Raw genomic sequence first — 19,993 nt, 5'->3', positions numbered from 1 at the left:
CTAGAAATGTACTCAAGAAATGAAACGATACATCCACATAAAGACTTATAAAAGAATCCTTATACCTTAATCTGTAACTGCCACAAATCAGAAACAACACAAATGTCAGCTGGTAAATAAACTGTGGTATATATCCTACAGTGGAACTGTTCAGCAATAAAAAGCAAGTAGCTACTTATAAATACAACAAAATGGGTGAATCTCAAAGATTATGCCTAGCAAAGTAAGCCTGGCACAAAAGACTAAACACTGTATAATACTAATACAGAGTATGAAATATTAGTATGAAAAATATATAAAAAAGAAAGAAAAAAATTTAAAAATATATAGAGAGAGTATGAAAAATTGTATTATCATACAAATTTCTAAAACAGACAAAACTAAACTACAGTGAAGCAAATCAGTGACTGCCTGGGGCTCAGGGAGGAGGGGAATCTACACAAAGAGGCATGAGGGAACATTTTGAAATAATGGCAACAGTTTATTTGTGGTGGTGGGTTACCTATATATCTGTCTAAACTCATAAAAACGTTAAAAAATCTGGTATTTTTTCTTGTGTTAAATTATATCTCAGTAAGATGACTTGAAATCAAGAGATAAAAGCTTTCAAACTGAAAAAGTAAATAAGTAATAGTAAAGGATTAAAACATTAAATAGGAATTCTTGAGTCCATACTGACCACTATAAAGTAACGGTCTAAATAAATAGACAGAAGCAAAAGTTCTTTTCAGCAGAAGGCTACCTAGTAAGTGTAGACTGAACGATGGAACCGAAAATTGCCCTTTGGCCATAATCATAGTAACAATTTTTAGTAAAACTAGTGGGGACAAACCTGCAAGGTACCACCCTCCTTATTCAAGTAACAAGTAAGTATTAGTCACTCAGTCATGCCCGACTCTTTGCCACCCCATGGATTGCAGCCCACCAGGCTCCTGTGTCCATGAACTTTTCCAGACAAGGATACTGGAGCCGACTGTCATTTCCTTCTCCAGGGGATCTTCCCGACCCAGGGATCAAACCTAAGTCTCCTGCACTGCAGGCAGATTCTTTACCAACTGAGCTATAAGGGAAGCACACCAAGTAATCAAAGTGAACCACAGATAATGAGACAAATAGAAATTATGTGCTACCTCACAGACTGCACCAGGATAAACACAGCCTCACTGGTTTGTATTGCAGTTCAAAGTACATAACCTAAATCTAATCATGCAAAAGATAAAGCAGACCCAATGTGAGGGAAATCAGACAAAATATCCTGTGATCTTCATGAGTTTCTAGTCATGAAAGTCAAAATAAAACCTGAGCCTGTTCTAGGCTGAAGGAAACTAGAGATGTAACAAGCCAGTGCAACCTGTAGTCCTGGAGTGATTTCCTTTTGCTATAAAGGACACTTCTGGTGTAACTGGTAGAACTTGAATGAAGTGGGAATGAATAATCTATCAGTATTAATTTCCTGATATTAATGGTTGTGCTGTGATGATGTAGGAGAATACCCTTCTTTGTAGGATATACACTAAAGTATTCAGGGTAAATGGGCATTGTGTTTATGATTTCATGAAATCTGAAAAGGGTTTGGTTTGGTTAACATTTTGATAATATAAGACTTCATTGGGAAGTGGGGAAAAGGTAAGAATGTTATCAAAAAGAAGAGCAATAAGGTTTTAGAGTTTATCTCCTAGAGTGCTTTTAACCCAAATATATACTTTAATCTATCCTTTTCTGAACTGTGACTTCTATAGGCAAGAAAAGTATTGAATTAGAGAAAAAGCGGCTCTCTCAACCTAAGCCAAAGCCCAAAAAGAAGAAAAAGCCCACCTTGAGAGTGCCTGTAAAGCAAGAATTATGTGATGGGAATGAAGAAGAGAGTGTAAAGGAGAGCCTGGGCCCTGTTGAGAATGGCGTGTCAGACCAGGAGACAGAGGAGGAAGCCCGTGAGCCAGAGCCACCCTGTGGTGTCACCTCGGCAGGCATGTAGCCGAATCTCCTGTTTCACTCTCTGGCACTTAACAGTCCTGACCAGGAAACTAAGTCAGGTCTACCTTTGAAGTATTAAGGGAATCTAATGGATGATTGGGATGGAAATAGTAAAGTTCTCTAGAGAAAACTTACCAACCTGGGCAGGGTAAGACTGTGGGACAAAGTGAAGCTGGGGCAGTGTATACATAGAACCTTACAAGTAAGGGCACGTTTTTAAAGTTGTGGTGGCTAGAATCTTTATAATTTTCCTTAGATCAGTTAGTCAGAGTGCTAGGTGATAAATCTACAGATTCCTGGAAGGCAGTTTGAGAGGTGGGGAAAGGGAGACTGGCTACCCATGCTTCCTGTCTGAAATATTTCATCTTATATTTGGAGTAATAGATAAAATCACACTGTAAAGACTGGGATAGCTCTTAATTTTTAAAAAGAACTAGATTCTACATTGTTCTCATCCAAACTTTTTTCTTTCTCCCCATGATGTAGTTTCTAAAGAACCAATTATCTGCACTCCAGCAGCCTTAGGTTTTGAAAAGTCAAAAAGCACCATTAATAACAAAGTCACTTTACTGAAAAAGGATGTACCTAAAGAGAAGCCAGGTTGGTATCTAATAACTAAAATAATTTGTTAAAGCATCCTCATTACATGCAAATGAAAACTCAACAGAGTATGGTTTTTTGGTTTTGTTTTAGGTTTTAAATATTTGTGTTTTGATTTGGGGTCATTTTTTTAGTACTTGGAAGAACTGTCATTTTGTAGCTGTTGATGTTGGTTCAGAGCCTCCATAGGGACTCTCTGTGTGTTGAAAACACTAACCCCAACTACTAATAATTTAATTTGAAAGCTTCCTTCTAAGAGTGGGAATGTTCTCTGCTCAGCAGTATTCCTCCAGTAGGTTGTGTACACAGTGGACATGCATTCAGTTTGGGGTTTGTAATCAGTTCTTCAGATGGTCTGTACTTGTATTACATTTCAGAAGCCTTAATCAAGAAGCGGAAAGCTCGTTCCATGCTTCCCCTGAGTACAAGTCTGGACCACAGATCCAAAGAGGAGCTTCATCAGGACTGTTTGGTATTAGCCACCACCAAACACTCCAAAGGTATAGAAATAAACTTCCCTGGCCCATCCGTAGTCTTCTGGGAACTGGCACATAAGTGCTTTTATGGATGTTGAATGGATGAGTCAACAGACGTCCAAAATGGTTGTGTTTCTGCATCAAGCCTGCTGCGGCTCTGCACTCTGACCGCTGTCAACGTTCCCCAGCGCCTTGGAGACATACGCTCTGCTTTTCCGTTGTCAGGTTGTTGCCAGCCATCTGTGTACTGGAATTGGTATAATGGTGGAAATATCTTGGTGTCAGTCAGTTCCATCAACTGCTTCTCCCCAGTAAATAGCATGTACACGTAGAAAAGAACATCATTTGTTTATTGGAAATAAACCCTTAATATGGCAGTTCCTTTAAAATTTTTTGATGGAAATTTTTGTTTACAGGTTTTTTGGTTTTAACTTTTTAATGTCCTCACTAACGTGTGTTATTCTGACATTACAGCAACTTTTTTTCTTTTTAATTTTGAATTTTATGTGTTGAAAAGGGATGCACATGATAAAATGAAATTCAAACAGTATAAAGAGAAAATAAATCTCCCTCCCATCCCTCACCCCACTCTTCCATTTCTCCCCTGAAGCCACTCTATTATCATTCAGTTGTCTTTTTCAAAAACAATCTATATTGAATCCCTCTGTGGAAGATCCTAGTTTACATTACAGACTTTGCTTGTTAGTTTTTTTGGTCTGTGTGTTTGTTTTTTTTTTTACTGCATTTAAATACACTGAATTTGAGGTTGGCTTTTTAACATTCCTTCTTCCTTCCCACCCCCAAATCTTTCTTTGAGCAAACTTCAAACTAAACTGTCTTGTTGGATTTTGCCAAGACTGAGCCTAAAAAGCCTGAAGTATTTTCATATTTTGCTATCAGTAGGAGTCTCTGTTAGGGTACATAAGAGCACAGGACTCTGTCTCAGAATCTGAAATGGGCATTACAGACATAGAATCAGAATTAACTGAACAGAAAACAGTAATGTATTAAATCACTTTCATCTGAATTTTTGTCTTTTTGAATTAGCAGGGCCAAATGAGGATGTGTCTACTGATCTTGAGGAAAGATTTCACCTGGGGCTTTTCACAGACAGGGCTACCCTGTACAGAATGATTGAGGTTGAAGGTGAGGCAGTCCAGTCAACACAATCCTGTCTATCTTTGTGCCTTCCTAACACTTTGTATGTACTCCTTTTATGGCTCCCATCTTGTGGTATGCAATGACTAGTTTTACGAGTCAGCTAACTAGGCTTTGAATTCTGTGTGCAAGTTCAGACACCGCTTGCTTACATCCATCACAGGACCCTAAACTTAGTGTTCATTCTGAGTGACTGAGTACAAGTGAAAGTGGGTGGGTGGGTGGACAGATGGCTGAGTGGGCTTCAGGCCCCACTACAAACACTCCTGGGAAGGGACTGACCCATCAGCGAGTGACTACATATTCTAGAAATTTATTCCTCTCTTTCATCCTGCCTTTCTTTTTCTAGAAGACAATACAGACAAATGTTTCTGAAACATCTTCCAAATATTATTTCTCCTCCAAACAGGAAAAAGTCACTTGGAAAATGGCCACCCTGAGTTATTTCACCAGCTCATGCTTTGGAAAGGAGATCTAAAAGGTGTTCTGCAGACTGCAGCAGAAAGAGGGGAGCTGACAGACAATCTCGTGGCTATGGCACCAGTCGGTATGTTCTTTACCACAAAAGCTCTAGCCTCTCCAGGGTACACCCACTAAAGATAGACATTTTCTTGAAAGACAGTTTGGCCAAGTATAATGATTAGGTTTAAAATCCACATACCCTTTGACTCAGCAGTTCTAACTGTAGGAATTTAACTGTACCTACACATGCAAAATGACAGATAACATGGACCATGATCGCAGCAGTATCTGTAACAGCAAAGCTCACAAGAACCTCGATGTCTGTCAGTATAAGACTGGTTAAATCTTGTATATCTATACAGTAGAAACTCCTTCAGGTAACAAAAAACTGAGTATTCTGATATAGAATGGAGCTCCAAAGTTTAGTAAGTGAGAAGAATCTAGGTATAGATGCACAACATAATATTTAATACTCTGGCATTTATACATGTGTGGTTGTATATTCATAGACTGTTGGCAAAGGTTTCAAAAGAAACCAGTAATAATAGTCGTCTCTAGGGAAAGCAATTTGGATAAGTCTGGGTAGGAGGGCTCCAGGATAACAAGGAAATATTTTATGCCAGGCCGCATTTTTTAGCTTTTTATTCAAGTATGCAAAAGAGAGAGGAAGAGAAGTACACAGGTCATGAGTGTGCGTGAATTTCACTAACTGAATACACCCTTGTTAACTAGCACCTGTATCAAGAAATATAACATTATCAGCTCTCTAGAAGCTTCTCTCATGCACTTTTTCACTCAGTCTGCATACACCCAAACAAGGGTAAGCACTATCTGACTTCCATACTCTTGCACATTTGAATGTTGTACTATTTTTTTATGTATTACATAATCAAAGAAACAGTTTACATTTCAAGGTATAGGGATGGGGAGAGATAGATGAAACAAATGATCATAACAGCAACTTAATTACTACCTAAATGTTCTGCTTAATGCAGTGACTAACAACAAGCATTTTCCTTTTTCTTCCTAAAGCTGGTTACCATGTGTGGGTATGGGCCGTGGAAGCTTTTGCCAAACAACTGTGTTTTCAGGACCAGTATGTCAAGGCTGCCTCTCACCTGCTTTCTATCCACAAAGTATATGAAGCTGTGGAGCTGCTCAAGTCAAACCATTTCTACAGGTCTGTATGACCCAACAGTTGAACTAACAGTTGGATGTGATATGAAATTAACCTATATAACAGTTCTGTTTCTTGACAACCACCATAAAACCTTTACTGTAATTAAACATCTCAAATGTATACAAACATTATGTTCACTAGCTTAACAAGATCAACACATCCACCACCTATACTTAACAAAATGTTAACTCTCAGCAATATTTGCCACTGATCTTTTTTTTAATTTCTTTATAAAGTATCACAAATAGAGAAAACAGCATGATACAAATGAACAACTTAATGAATTATCAAAAGAGGAAATTGTTTAACCTGGGAGAGAAGAAATACAGTATTCCAGACTTGGCTGAACTGCCTTTTCCCCAGTTCTGTCCTCATCCCTTCTCTAGCAGTAACCACTCTTAGACTGATGCTGTTTAAGTTAGTATTGTTTCACTGCAATACATATGTAAGTACAGAAAACAAAAGCAACAAAATATGTCTTCTTTTAAAATTTTTACTAGTATTTATTTTTATTTGACAGTTAAGACTCTTAGTTGCTGCACGTGGGATCTAGTTCCCTGACCAGGGATCAGACCCTAGCCCCCTGCATTGGGAGCTCAGAGTCTAAGCCACTGGACCACCAGGGAAGTTCCCCAAATATTTCTTATACACAGCATACAACTGGGCTTTGTTTTTTTCATCTAGTCTGACAGTCTCTGCCTTTTAATTGCAGTGTTTTAATGTAAATATTGGTGTGACTGATTTAAGTCTACCGTCTTGCTTTTTTTTTTTTTCCTCTTTTCTTTTGGACTTTATCTCCAATACTGGCTTCTCAGCTATAATCCTTTATTTTCTTAATGGTTACTTTAGGATTTATGATGAGCATTTCTAATTTATCAGTTTACTTCCAATAACATTGTACCAGTTCTTGCATACGTCACACTTCTTTCTTTCTTCCTATCCATTCCACTGTTGCTGTCGTATATTTGACATACTATGTACGTTATAACCCCACATTACAATGTTAGAATTTTTGCTTTAAACAATGAGTTGTCTCTTTAAGTTTTTAAACGTTTTCTTATTTTTGCCCATATACTTATTGCCAACATTTTCCATCCTCTTATGTAGATCCAAATTTCCAGTTGTTATCAATTCCTTCTTTGCCTGATGAACTCCAACATTTTTTTTCTAGTGTGATTCCACTGGTGACATACTCCATCAACTTTTGTTTGTCTGTAAAAGTCTTTAATTTTGCCATTATTTTAAAGAATCTTTCAGTGGGTGTAGACTTCTAGGTTTCTAAGGTTTTGTCTTTCTGTGCATCACATATCATTCCATTTTTTCTTGGCTTGCACTGCTGACTACTGTATTTATTCTTATCTTTGCTACATAGGATTTTTTTTTTCCTGTTTGTAGGACTTTATCCACCACTGATTTTTCAGCCATTTCATATCGCTTTGCTGAGACTTTCTTTTTGTTTATCCTCTTCTGGTTTGTTGTCTTCCTTTAGAGCATGCTGGACACTTTTGGCAAGCAGTCAAGTTCCCTGCAGATCAGCTTGATCGTCTCATGGCTGTTTTTAAGCTTTTTTAGGGCAGGTGCAGAAAAATCCATACACTAGAATTAGTTTGCCCTCCTACCTTCTAGTATCTTTGCTGAATGCATTGTGTAATTCAGCAAATCAGAACTAAATGTCAGGGTGGTCAAAACTTGTATATACGTCTCCTACCCTGAATGAGCCCTGGGAATTAGTCAGCTTATGGCTCCCTGATTATTCTTTGTCCAGCCTTAAGGCCTTTCCCCCATGTACAGCTTTGTGTTTAAACCAGAGACTCAACAGTATGCATAAGCACCACTGTGGAGCTCTTTCTCTGAACAGCTTCTTGCTTCTTACTGTCCTGCCCCACAAATTCCAACTGCTTCGTCTCCATTCAGCCCTAACTATGAAGGCTCTGCTGGAGTTTCTTCTGGGAAGATGGTTTTAGGCAGAAAGCCAGGGCCAGGGCCAGGGTTGAGCTCACAGCATGTTTTCTTTTCTCCAGGATGACAGTCCTGTGCTGCTTCATGTCCAATGTTTGCAAACACTTGTTTTGTACCTACTTTCTCCAGTGTTTTAATTTTGTGACAGGAGAATACATGTGGTCTTAGTTATCACCCCGTCATGGCTGGAAATAGAGGTCTTCTTAATATTGCTCTGAATCACTTTAGTCTAAAACACTGACTCCAGCTACAACTTTAGGTTGGATGCAAACCAGAAGTTGTATGTCATTTGGAAAATAGTAGTTCAGTGAGTTACACAGATCCTCCAAATGTTAACACATTTCATTAAAATATATATATAAAAAAATGACATTCCTTACTTCATCAGAAAAGTCTTTCTAACTTGGGGAAGCTGTCAGGTTCCCAGTGAGAGAGACAAGATTCCTAAAACTCTAATTTTCACTTGAAAGCTCAGATTTTATCACTGGCAACAGTACTGTTTTGGTTGGTTTCCATGAAATGATACGCTTACTTTGTTCATTCTTGAGAAAACATCTGCCAGATACTCAACGCTAAGTAACTATCGTTTGTATGTTAGTCATTCTTTCAAGAAGTAATGAGGTTCCATCAATATTAACCTGACATTTAGTGAAATTAATAATTTTTCCGGAAATTTACCTTTATTAAAAAAAAAAAAAACACAAGAGCCACTACCTCCTGGATCCTTGCTCTGGGTGCCAGCAGTGTACCCACCATTGCTTTTGCATCATCAGTACAAATGTCAGCACAGTAAGAAAAGGCAGATAATCTTGACATTATTATGAAAATAGTCTTGACCTCGTGAACCCCCCTGTAAGGGCCTTGGGTACTCCCAGGAATTCACAGACCACACTTTAAGTATTGCTGACCTAGGTGAAGAACAGGCGAAAAGCGCAGCTTGCACTTTCTAACTTGCCCTAAAATGCAGGAATACAGTTGTTTTATGGGAAGTTGGAGTAAGACAGACAACAGAAAAGGCGTAGCCTATCTTGCAACCCGCTCCTAGAGCTTTTTTCAGATTGGCTCATTACCTCTTCTTGCCTCTAGGGAAGCTATTGCAATTGCCAAGGCCCGGCTGCGCCCAGAGGACCCAATCATAAAGGACCTGTACCTCAGCTGGGGAGCCATCCTAGAAAAAGACGGCCACTATGCCTTAGCAGCAAAATGGTAAGTCTGAGTGCACCCAGACAGAGAAGAGCTGCAAAGAGCAGGACAAGAGTGGAAGTTAGTTTAGAGGTGGGGGTGAAGTGACTAGCAAATTAAAAAGCATATGTGTATTAAACCCAGCTTCATTAAGATTCAGCATGGTCTACCTATTTGGTATTTACGTAAGTCACCATAACTATTCACGAAATCCTAGTAGCGGATTCAGAAGTTACTCCTTTCTTCAGGGATGTCTTGCATCATTAAATTTGAAAAAAGGGAAGGAATGACTCTTCTGCTTGGGTTCAACTCAGCAGCTGCTGGGATTCCTTCATGTCCTTAACCTCCATGATGCCGCCTCTGTTTCTCTGGCGTGCTAGCCTCAGCCTTCACAGGGACAGCCACAGGCAGTGACACAGCTAGGACCACAGGAAGCCATGCGAGTCAGAGTGGACAGAAAGAAATGATTCGACCCTCTGGGGAGCAGGAGTAGGCAGTCTTTTTATGTTTGGTTTTTCTTTTGTGTCTTAGCTATTTAGGGGCCACTTCAGCTTATGATGCAGCCAAAGTTTTGGCCAAAAAGGGGGATGCGGCATCACTTAGGACAGCAGCAGAGCTGGCCTCCATCGTGGGAGAGAACGAGTTGTCGGCTTCCCTGGCTCTAAGATGTGCCCAGGAACTGCTTCTGGCCCGGAACTGGGTGGGAGCCCAGGAGGCTCTCCAGCTCCATACAAGTCTAAAGGTCAGTCTTTTTGCCTCTCCTGCTTTTAGGAGGGAGCCCCAGATCCTCTCCAGTCACATTCCAAGTGCATTACCCAGTTGCACAAGCTGAGCCAATCTGGCAGGTATTCTTAGAAGTATCCAGCAAGCCCTAGCCATACTATCCCATCTAAGTACCCCAGGGCTTGCAGTTGCCATATTCAGAGTAAGAGATAATGTGGTTATCGACAGTGATTCTCATTGCTTAGCAGTTGAATAGCCTTTAGTCAGCTCAGCCCCTGTGCTTTCTTCATTGATGTCATCAGCACAAAAATGAAGAGGGAGATGGTGTGCTTTGAAGAGGGAGATGGATCAGCTTTAACAGAAATCACCGTGCTCTGCCTGTAGGAGCCCTCCTCAGCTACATGCCATAGTGAATTTGGGTAAAATCAAAACATTCTGTTAGGGACTTCCCTGGTGGTCCAGTGATTAAGAATCCACCTTGCAGTGCAGCATATGTGGGTTCTATGCCTGGTCAGGGAACTCAGATCCCACGTGCCACAGAGCAACTAAGCCTGTGTGCCACAAGTACTGAGTCTGCACGCCACAACTAGAGAGTCCATGTGCCACGAAAGATCCTGTGTAACCACAACTAAGACCTGAAGCAGCCAAATTTAAAAAACATTTTTTTCCATTAAATCTTTTGTTTCCATCTGGCTAAAAAATCAATAACTTTTTCAATAAATGTCTTTTCTGACATATCAACATTGTCTTTTTCGATATATCAATACTGTGACGATCTTAAAAGCCTTAGCAAAGACAAGTTTTAAAAACATGTAAACATTTGATTCATTTTAGAGAATTTTGCTTGTCAGATATCATATGAACTTTTTGAGTTCCTCTGTCCCTTCAGGAGAATAACTGGGCCAAACGACAGTTCCTAGCTGAATGTCCAAAGCCCAAGAAAAACACTAGGTGAGGAGGTAGCTTTCTGGGAAGTGCAGAATAAACGTGGAGGCAAAGGTGGAACATCTTCAAAGATAGTATCACGTGGCACGTTGTTTGCAGAGGGACCAAACAGAGAGAGACTAATTTATCTGCCACCACCACCACCACCACAAAAAAAAGTTTCCAGAATGGTTATTTAGCACTTCTTTCTTTTTCCTCTTACTATCCTTAACAAAGCAAGAAGACTGGGCCTTTTGTCTGTGTTCTGTTCTATTCCAGTTGGTTCCCTCTGTTAAACCTACTTGGATGTAGCCCCTGACCACTGCCCCAGGTCTCAGACCCACACAGCTCGTCTGCTCCAGCACTTCTGCCCATGATGCTTTAACTTTTGTATTCCTTCATCTGAAGTCTGGGCGGAGGAAGGAACTAGATAGATGAGTCCAGCCCATCTTTTCTCACACTGGCCACAAATCTTAAGTGGCTGGCCCATATGTGGCTTAAATATCAGTGAGTAGGGCTATAGTTAGGGTTTCATGTTATAAAATATGGTTGCTTGAGCTCCAAGAACTGTGGGTAGGAATTCCCAAAAAGGCTAGGATCCCAAAGATCCTAGAAAAATCATCTATTAGATCACCTCCTCCCTCCCCTCCACCCCCGCACGCAAGACTCACATCAGGTTGGCAGCCCACTGAGGGGGTATGGTTGCTGCAGATACAGAGGGGGAGAGTCTGAGAGGCGGGGCAAGTCCTAGATAGTAGAGCACTTCCCTGTTTAACAGTTCCTCTCCTTTGTTTTTGGGTTCCAGGGTCAGAGATTGGTGTTTTGCCTTCTTGAGCTACTGTCCAAGCACCTGGAGGAAAAGCAGCTCTCTGAAGGCAAAAGTTCCTTTTCTTACAATGCTTGGCCCGCAGACAGCGAAGGGTCCTTTGTGGAGAGAGTGACTGCAGTGTGGAAGAGCACCTTCAGCCTCGACTCCCCAGAGCAGTACCAGGCAGCATTTCAGCAGCTGCAAAAGATCAAGTACCCATCTGCTACAAGTAACACTCCCTCCAAACAGGTATGCCTTCTGCCTGAGCTTCTGATATTAGTCACTCAGTAGTAGGACTTCTCTAACCCCTGTCTAGTATAATAAGGAAACATGGAGAATGCCAGTTTGCATTTCAGAAAAGACTAAGCCAGGCCCAGGAAAGTGGAAAGATCCCTTCAGGGTAATTAGAGCCCTTTATCTCTGAAGTTAGTCTTTGACCAGCATTCCCTTCTAAATGAAAAAATAAACAGTCTGAAAACAACAACAACAACCAAAAAAAGCAGATAATAAGTACCCATCAATTGGAATTAACAGATATTCATATTCTGTCATTTTTGCTTCACAGAGTCTTTTGGTTTGGTTTTGTATATTGTGCTTTTAGTTAAAGAAATACAACCAAGTCGAAGTCCCTCAGTGTTCCCTTGCCCAGTCCCATTCCCCTCCCCTAGCTCACCAACATTTTAGCCCCTGCATCAGACCATGTGTTATTTTGTGGCTTGCTTATGTGACCGTTGTTTATAAAATCTGTCCGTATTGATAGGAAGAGAACAAATCGATTCATTACAGCTGCTCTACTCATCCTATGAAAACATCTCAGTTTATCCACTTTTTTTTTTTTAATGAGAAACATTATTATATTTTTGAGGAACGAGATATTCTCAAGTAGTATAGCACTTTGGAAAACTGTGTGGCTGTTTCTTATAATTAAACATATATGCACGATGACCGAGCAACCCCACTGCCTAGATATTTCACCAAAAGAAGTGAACTCAGGTGTCTGCACAGTCTAGTACAGAAACGTTCATAGATTGGTTCATATAGCCAAACAGAAACAACCCAAATGTCCATCAGTTGGCAAATGGGTATACAGACTACAGTATTTCCACATAGTGGAAAACTATACAACAACAAAAAGGAACAAATTACGAATGCAAAAAGAATATCAGTGAATCTTGAAAGCACTATGGTAAGTCAAAGAATCAAGTCACAAAAGACTACAGACTCTACTGTTCCATTCATATGAATTCTAGAAAAGACAAAATGATACTGGCAAAAACTAGATCAGAGGTTGCCAAGGGATGGGGAGAGGGGAGGTGACTGCAAAGGGGTTTAAAGTGAAAATATCATATCCTATGTCTTGCTTTTGGTGGTGGCTATATTAAATGTATGTATATATACATATGTTTGTCAGAACTCATCAAATTGCACACTTAAAATTGAAAATTTTCTTAATTACACTCCAGATTTTCTTTTAATTATAAAGCTTTTAGTTCCAGAAAAAGTTTAATTAAAACTTTTTGTTTTAATTAAATGCAAATATCAAGGCATTTTCTTAGCCTGAGCAGACTTTAAAACTAGACTGTATATTGCTATGCAACTAAATATGAATGTTTCCAATGAGGAAGCAAAAATGGGTGGTGGGGATAGGAGGATTTTTCTTAAATGTGAACTGTATGTACTTTCCAAATGCTGTAAATAGGAGCATTTCTGGTGTCATCCCAGTGCTTGGTGTGCAAAGATGTTTACCTGAGACTCTGGCTCTTCTCTCCAGCTCCTGCTCCACATTTGCCATGACCTGACCTTGGCAGTGCTAAGCCAGGAAGCGGGCTCCTGGGACGCAGCTGTGGAAGGACTGCTTCGGGCTGTGATCCGGAGCTACGACTCAGGAAACTTCACCATCATGCAGGAAGTGCACTCAGCCTTTCTTCCGCAGGGTAAAGGAACCCCAGCCCCACTGGGGGCACACCCACTGAAGGATGATATAACCACTGCCAGTGGTGTGGCACCAGGAGTACATAGGTTATTGAAAGACATAGATGAGCCATTGTGTCATTTAGTAGAAAGTCTGAATTCTCTTACCCAAAATCCCAAGAGGTAGTTAGCATGACTGAGCTGTTTTCCTTTACTGGTCCTATATACTTTCTCCTACACACAGCTAGAGAGAGAAATAGCAGTGTACTCACAAGTTATAAAGAATGGAGAAAACATTCCTTGAGCTACATAACTGGTCACTGACCTAAAACATTAGGGTTTTTCAGAACACAGTGGCATCTTAGCCCCAGAACCTACAATGGGACTGATGAAATACTTCTGTCATGCTTTACATGGCTTGGAGCAATGAGGACACTGTCTTAGGCCAGAAGCTCTGGCTGACTTCTGGTGGAAAGCATGCGGTCCCACGGATCACTGCCGTTCTTTTTCTTGGGATCTGGCTGGCCTCTTGGGTTACAGGGAACATGTGGGCATGAAATCAGATTTCTGGCAGACAAAGAAATAAACAACCCTAAATCCTTTTCTTCTCTTCTAGGCTGTGACCACCTAAGAGACAAACTGGGTGATCATCAGTCTCCCACCACACCAGCTTTCAAAAGTCTGAAGGCCTTTTTTATTTACGGACGTCTATATGAATTCTGGTGGTCTCTCTCTGGGCCTTGCCCTGAGTCCAGTGTCTGGGTAAGAGCTGCTCACAGAACTAAAACCTCTACTGAACAGAGCCAAGAGGTTGACAGTGTCAGCCCTGAAGAAACTGACCCCAAAGCTTCCCAGCCAGAGCCAAGCAGGACTCCAGAACTAGACGTGAGACTTATAGAAGAAGGTGAGCAAATGCAGAACGCTTGTAAGGAGCTCTTGTCAGAAAAGCATGCTGACCTCCAAAATGCACAGAGAACTGTTGCTGAAGTCCAAGAGACCTTGGGCGAAATGATCCGCCAACACCAGAAGAGTCAACTCTGTAAATCCACAGCAAATGGCCCTGATAAGAATGAACCTGAACAGGAAGGAGAGTCCCTCTCTCATCCTCAGAACCAGTAAGTACTGATTCAGTACGTTGTGGAACTAAAATCCCCTGCTCGACTCTCACATGGTACTTGGTGAGACTGATCGGGTCACTTGGAAGCCCCACAAAGCAGTCATTAAGGCACAGGCTTTGGGGTCAGACGTGGAGGTCCAGTCCTGGTCCTGCTCAGTGACCTCAAGAGTCTTAATGTCTCTTGAGCTTTAGTTCCCTTATCCATAAATGGAGTACCAACCCTAACCTTGCTTGTTTTGACAAACAAAATCACAAATATTGTTAATGAAATAGTACAATGAAACCCTTTTGGGCAAGATTCCCAAAAAATCAGTCATGTAAAATAGGGAGTTGCAACATTACATCATTAATGAAAACCACAGTTTTTCTTCTTTTGGCCACCCTCCCTGGCTTGTGGAATTTTAGTTCCCTGACCAGGGATTCAGTCTGCGCCCTCAGCAGTGAAAACACAGAGTCCTAAACACTGGACTGCCAGGAAATTCCCAAAGACCATTGTTTTTTAATTTTTCAGTACTATCCCAAAAAAACACACAAAAAGGGTAGTATATAGAATTACACACCAAGCTGTAAAACATCCCAAATGATCAGATTGCTGCAGTGTCCTAATCACATCTTTTGAAAATAAGGGCCAGGTAGATGATCACTGATCACTTTAGAGCCCCTTTGTATTGTCACAGGGTACTTGGCTGTGCCATCTGCAGTGATTAGCAGTTACGGATTAGTTGTTATGCTGAGTACCTTTTACCTTACGTTCCCGCCAGCAGAGGGCCTAAAATATCTTAACTAGTAGTTAATAAATTTATAGCTATTATTACAAACTTTTAAAAATTAAAATTACATTTGTTGCTCTAAAAATACAATTGAAATCTTGAGTCAAAGTTCTGAGTACTTCTCTAGTGAGGTAAACTCTAAGCAGCACTATACGTTAGGTTTTAGTAATAAGAAAAACATTAAACAGTTCTCTAACCAACAGCTCTCAACCTTTGATCAGAGGGCCCCTTTGAGATGTTTAAGACACTCTTCCCAGAAAAACGTGCATCCATACACCCCGAGGGTAGGGACACCTGCTCTGTCCAACCCATTACCCAGAGAAATCCAGGTCCTCCGCACTTGGCTGCAGGTTGAATCCCCTGAAGAACCTTAATTCTTCCTGCAGCTGTGTGTCTAAGAAACGGGAATTTGGAAAGTGGTGAGGAACAATAGCGCGTTTTGAAAACTTTATATCACATCACATTAAATTCCCTTCTCTTAGCCTTAGTATTTAAAGATGAGAGTTAAAGACCCAGGTGACAAAAGTAATTTACAACATAATGGATTTAAAAGTTATGTGCGACAAGACATATGACTTGTAACTTTTTTTATTATCACTAGTAAAGAAGAAAAAAATGAACCAGTTTCTTTGCCTGAATTAACCAAAAGACTTACAGAGGCAAATGAGAGAATAGCTAAGCTTCCTGAGAGTATTAAGGTAAGATATATTAGCAGTTCATTTGGTAAAATATTACTTTTTGTATTAGCAATTGACTACACCAAATTCTTTAATGTATCTGAATTCTGTACACATTTCTGTATATTTAAAAACTGAGGATCTAATTGCCTTTGGTGAGCTATAATGTTTTGTGAGAATAGAGTGATTGATATCCCAAGCAATTTTATACCTCAGCCTTCAGAGAAATCTATTAGGAGGAAAAGTAAAATGGTAACATGTATTTGATCGTTTACAAATGGATAGGTACGTTTGAATGTCACCCCTAGTAGCAACAGAAGCATCATGTTTTAAATTCATTTGAGTAGGGCTCTTCTTAGAAAAAGATTGTATCGTTTGAGGATATCCCAGTTTTGAGTATCATCTCTCCTTAGAGTAACTGATGAAGAGTCTTAAGAGAGAAATGGCTCAGCCACGCCAGGGATATGTCAGTAGCAGAGGCCGAGTCACTAGTGACTTCTGTGCAGGTGTACAGAGCTTTTGTTTGGCAAATGCTTCCTTGTTTATCCCCGTGTCATCTTTCAGACCTGGCCTTTCCCAGACGTGCTGGAATGCTGCCTCATCCTGCTTCACGTTGGGTCCCAATGTCCTAGCTTTGTGACCCAGGAAATGCAGCAACAGGCTCAAGAGCTCCTTCAGAAGTACGGCAACACAAAAGTTTACAAACGACATTACCAGACCCTCTACACATGAACTTCCAAGGATCTGTAAGAAAGCCAAATCTGAAACATCCAACACCTTTCACCTCTGCATTTACACTTCACCAGACATTCACTTTGATCCCTAGATATTTCTGCAGTGATCCAAGTAATACAAATGAGGGTCAAGTTTGAGTCAACTCTACGCTTGGACCCAGTGAAATCTGACTCTGGACTCAATTGTAGTTTCCTACTGGAGGAAAGATCATGAAAAGCCAGCAGTAGTTACTCAAGAACTAACACCTGCTAAGTGATTGCCTTACGCAGGTTTCACCCAAAGAGGAGAAACTCTTTCAGTCACCCAAAGTGTTATATACTTAAACACAAGCTACCTTTATAAATGCTTTGCCTGATCATAAACATGTCATTCTGGTTTAAGATACAACTGCTGCATATTATGACTACTGGTATCATTTTTTTTAACTGTTTTTGTTAATTTGGGTTCACTTCTACTCTTTCAAAGACTGAAGCTTGAATGTGAAAGAGGTCTTACCCATCATGCTGACTCTACCCTTTGTCTGAACTTCAGGCCAGAACTTTGGTTTCAGTGGGTAATGGAATTGCTTATTTGAACAAATCACTGACTAACACTTTAGAAGAACAAATAACTAATTCAGATGTGACTTACCCCTTCAGTTTTATAAGAAATGAATGGTGATCAAAACAGCTCAGGATGAAATGACTGTTTCATTGGTTCTTAAACTTTTTTTTTTGGATCATAGGGACTTTTTGAGAATTAAAGCCACAGATGATCTTTGAAGAAAAATGCATACTCCTCATTTTGCATATGTAACTTTGGAATCACTGGACTCCAACTTTAGCATAATAGGACCTTATATACTATTTAATTACAAATCCCTGTGGGGGGTTGTGGGGGGTTTATTGTTGTTTGGTTTTGGTTTTCTGTTGTTATTGTTTTCCCTCACTAATGAGCATTTTCTTAAGATCTGTTCTTCCCATTGGTTATTTACATAGCTGAAAAATGTCAGGAACAGATGTTTCTGTAATATCACAATTGCTATAACATAAAAACCGGGCAGTTTAGGGTGAGTTGAGCGGGAGCACTTTCCCAGTACTATTTTCTTTTGGGGATTCATTGTGAAAGCTTTCCTGCTCCAGTGTCCTATTTATCTGTCAATTATTTCCAAGGGTTGGGGTTGTTGTGGGCAAGAATGAAATTGATTACAGAAACTCTCTAGGAAGGAAAAATAAACTTTTCCTTAGAGGCAGTTTTCAGAGATCTGACTTACTGGGATTTGTTTTTGTTTTTTTATTAGACCTAGCTTTAGGATTTTAAAACCCTAAATCCAAAAAAGGAAATATTGTAGAATTTAGATCCTCATAGTTCTTTACATAGGTACGTGAATTTTAGGAAGATGTATGAAGAATCTTTGTAGCAAAGTGGAGAACTAGGTACCAGTTCTACAGTCTTTGTTAAAAGGAACAAATGCTTCACTTAGAGAGAGTAAAGAGCAGTATTAGTAAACTAGAAATTTCTAAATTCCTTCATGATTTACCAAAATCAACACCTCTGGGTAGGGGCATCCTACATCCTCCTTGATCCCTGCTTTGGTGAGAACAAGTATTGCTCTACAACTAAGCAAGGAGACTTCCAAAAGCAAAGATGAAAGAAATTACACAGCGCCATTTCCTCTCAAACTCCTTTTTCCAATGCCAGATAATGTATCAAACTATTTCGGGAGTTGGTGATGGGCAGGGAGGCCTGGGGTGCTGCAGTCCATGGGGTCACAAAGAGTCGGACAGGACTGAGCGACTGAACTGAATTCTAATTTGAATACATGGTTTTCATTTCCATCTTCCTAATTATCAGAACCACAGGGAGGTAACTCACGCTTTCTGAGTGGATAAGATACATCACTAAGCAGCTAAAGATTTAGTTTTGGTACTTTTACCCCACCCAAAGTAACTTTTTCTCTAATATAAACCACCATCCTATTACCCAGAAAGCTGCACTCACCTCTCAGTATCTGAACCTGCTTACTTTTTCTTTTTATGTCGCATGGCTTGTGGGATCTTAGTTCTCCAACCAGGGATCAAACCTGGGCCCTCGGCAGTGAGAGCACCATGTCCTAACTCCTGGACCTCCAAGGAATTCCCTAAACCTGCTTTCTTATTACTAATTCACCATTCTTCATATACCAATGACTGGTATAACTTACAAATCAAATCTTGTCTACTCCTAACTAAAAAACTTTAAAGTATTTTCCCATTGGTACTGGAAAGCCCTGCCTAATCCTAGGCCTTACCTCTCAGCTTTCTGCCTAGATGTTCTCATCCTTGCTTCCAGACTCCAGTCACACTGGTCTCTGAGCTGCCACCAAGTTCTCTTGTCATCTCAGGGATTTCTGCCTATGTTGTTTCTCTGCCTGGTCCAGTTGTGCTCATCTCTTAGATCTCAGCTTAAAAGTCCTCTCTCGGGGACTTTCCTGGTGGTTCAGTAGTTAAGACTCTGTGCTTCCAATGCAGGGAGCATGATCAAGGAACCCAGATCCCACATGCTGCACACCACAGCTGAAAAAACGTCCTTTCTCAAAGACTGTCCTTCAACTTCAACCTCAGGTACATCAATATCCTATACTTTACAGCTCATAAATTATATTTTTGTGATTTACTATCTGGCAACACAGGTAGATTGTAAACTCCAATGAGGATAGAGATTGTTTTCCATTTCCTACTTTATCCCTAGCATGTACTTACAATGTCTAGTATCTAGTAGGTGCATAATTCAGACTTATCCACTGAATAAGCTGGGAAACTGAAAAAATGCTCATTAATAGCTTGGACTTAAAGGATTCTAAACAGCGCTTTCATTACTAGCACTGGCTGACAACCAAGGCTTGTGAGTGGTAGTCAACCTTACTGCCTTAGCAAACCACAGAAATTCAATAACTGGGATTACAATAGCCCCTTCACCCCCAGCCACAATGTCACTTTCTACAGTTTCAGTTACCCCCAGTCAACAGAGTCCAAAAATATTAGATGGGAAATTCCAGGAATAAACAATTCATAAGTTAAACTGTGGCCATTCTGAGTAGCATGAAGAAATCTCACAGCCCTCCCAGTCCATCCCACCAAAACATGAATCATCCTTTTGTCCAGCATATCCACACTGAATACACTACCTACCCATGAGTATATGAAGATTACAAATCATACATTATAGGGTTCAGTACTACCCATGGTTTCAGGCACCCACTGTGGGTTTTGAAACATTTCCCCCACAGATAAGGGGGACTGTATGTGGGGGAACTGAATCACACCCAAGTTAGTATTCTCTTGGATATTCTGCAGGACCATCCCTTTCTAAGGATAAC

At 40.3% G+C, this 19,993-nt stretch overlaps 1 protein-coding gene across 1 annotated transcript in view; it reads left to right on the top strand.

Annotated features, from left to right (window-relative positions):
• The window catches only part of GEMIN5 (gem nuclear organelle associated protein 5), a 38,997-nt gene extending 21,196 nt beyond the window's left edge, over positions 1-17,801 (top strand). Inside the window, exons 16-28 of the mRNA XM_052642953.1 lie at positions 1,740-1,967; positions 2,461-2,574; positions 2,952-3,074; positions 4,101-4,196; positions 4,618-4,755; positions 5,703-5,850; positions 8,896-9,015; positions 9,523-9,733; positions 11,444-11,695; positions 13,218-13,380; positions 13,974-14,474; positions 15,845-15,942; positions 16,486-17,801. Coding sequence (XP_052498913.1) covers positions 1,740-1,967; positions 2,461-2,574; positions 2,952-3,074; positions 4,101-4,196; positions 4,618-4,755; positions 5,703-5,850; positions 8,896-9,015; positions 9,523-9,733; positions 11,444-11,695; positions 13,218-13,380; positions 13,974-14,474; positions 15,845-15,942; positions 16,486-16,653 — 2,360 coding nt within the window. The 3' untranslated portion in view covers positions 16,654-17,801. The remainder of the gene's footprint in view (positions 1-1,739; positions 1,968-2,460; positions 2,575-2,951; positions 3,075-4,100; positions 4,197-4,617; positions 4,756-5,702; positions 5,851-8,895; positions 9,016-9,522; positions 9,734-11,443; positions 11,696-13,217; positions 13,381-13,973; positions 14,475-15,844; positions 15,943-16,485) is intronic.
• Positions 17,802-19,993: the final 2,192 nt, after the last annotated feature.

Source organism: Budorcas taxicolor, chromosome 7 (genome assembly GCF_023091745.1).
Source record: "Budorcas taxicolor isolate Tak-1 chromosome 7, Takin1.1, whole genome shotgun sequence".
In the NCBI taxonomy this organism is placed as follows: Eukaryota; Metazoa; Chordata; class Mammalia; order Artiodactyla; family Bovidae; genus Budorcas; species Budorcas taxicolor.
The sequence above is the reverse complement of the archived record's forward strand: the minus strand, read 5'-3'. Positions and strand labels throughout refer to the sequence as shown.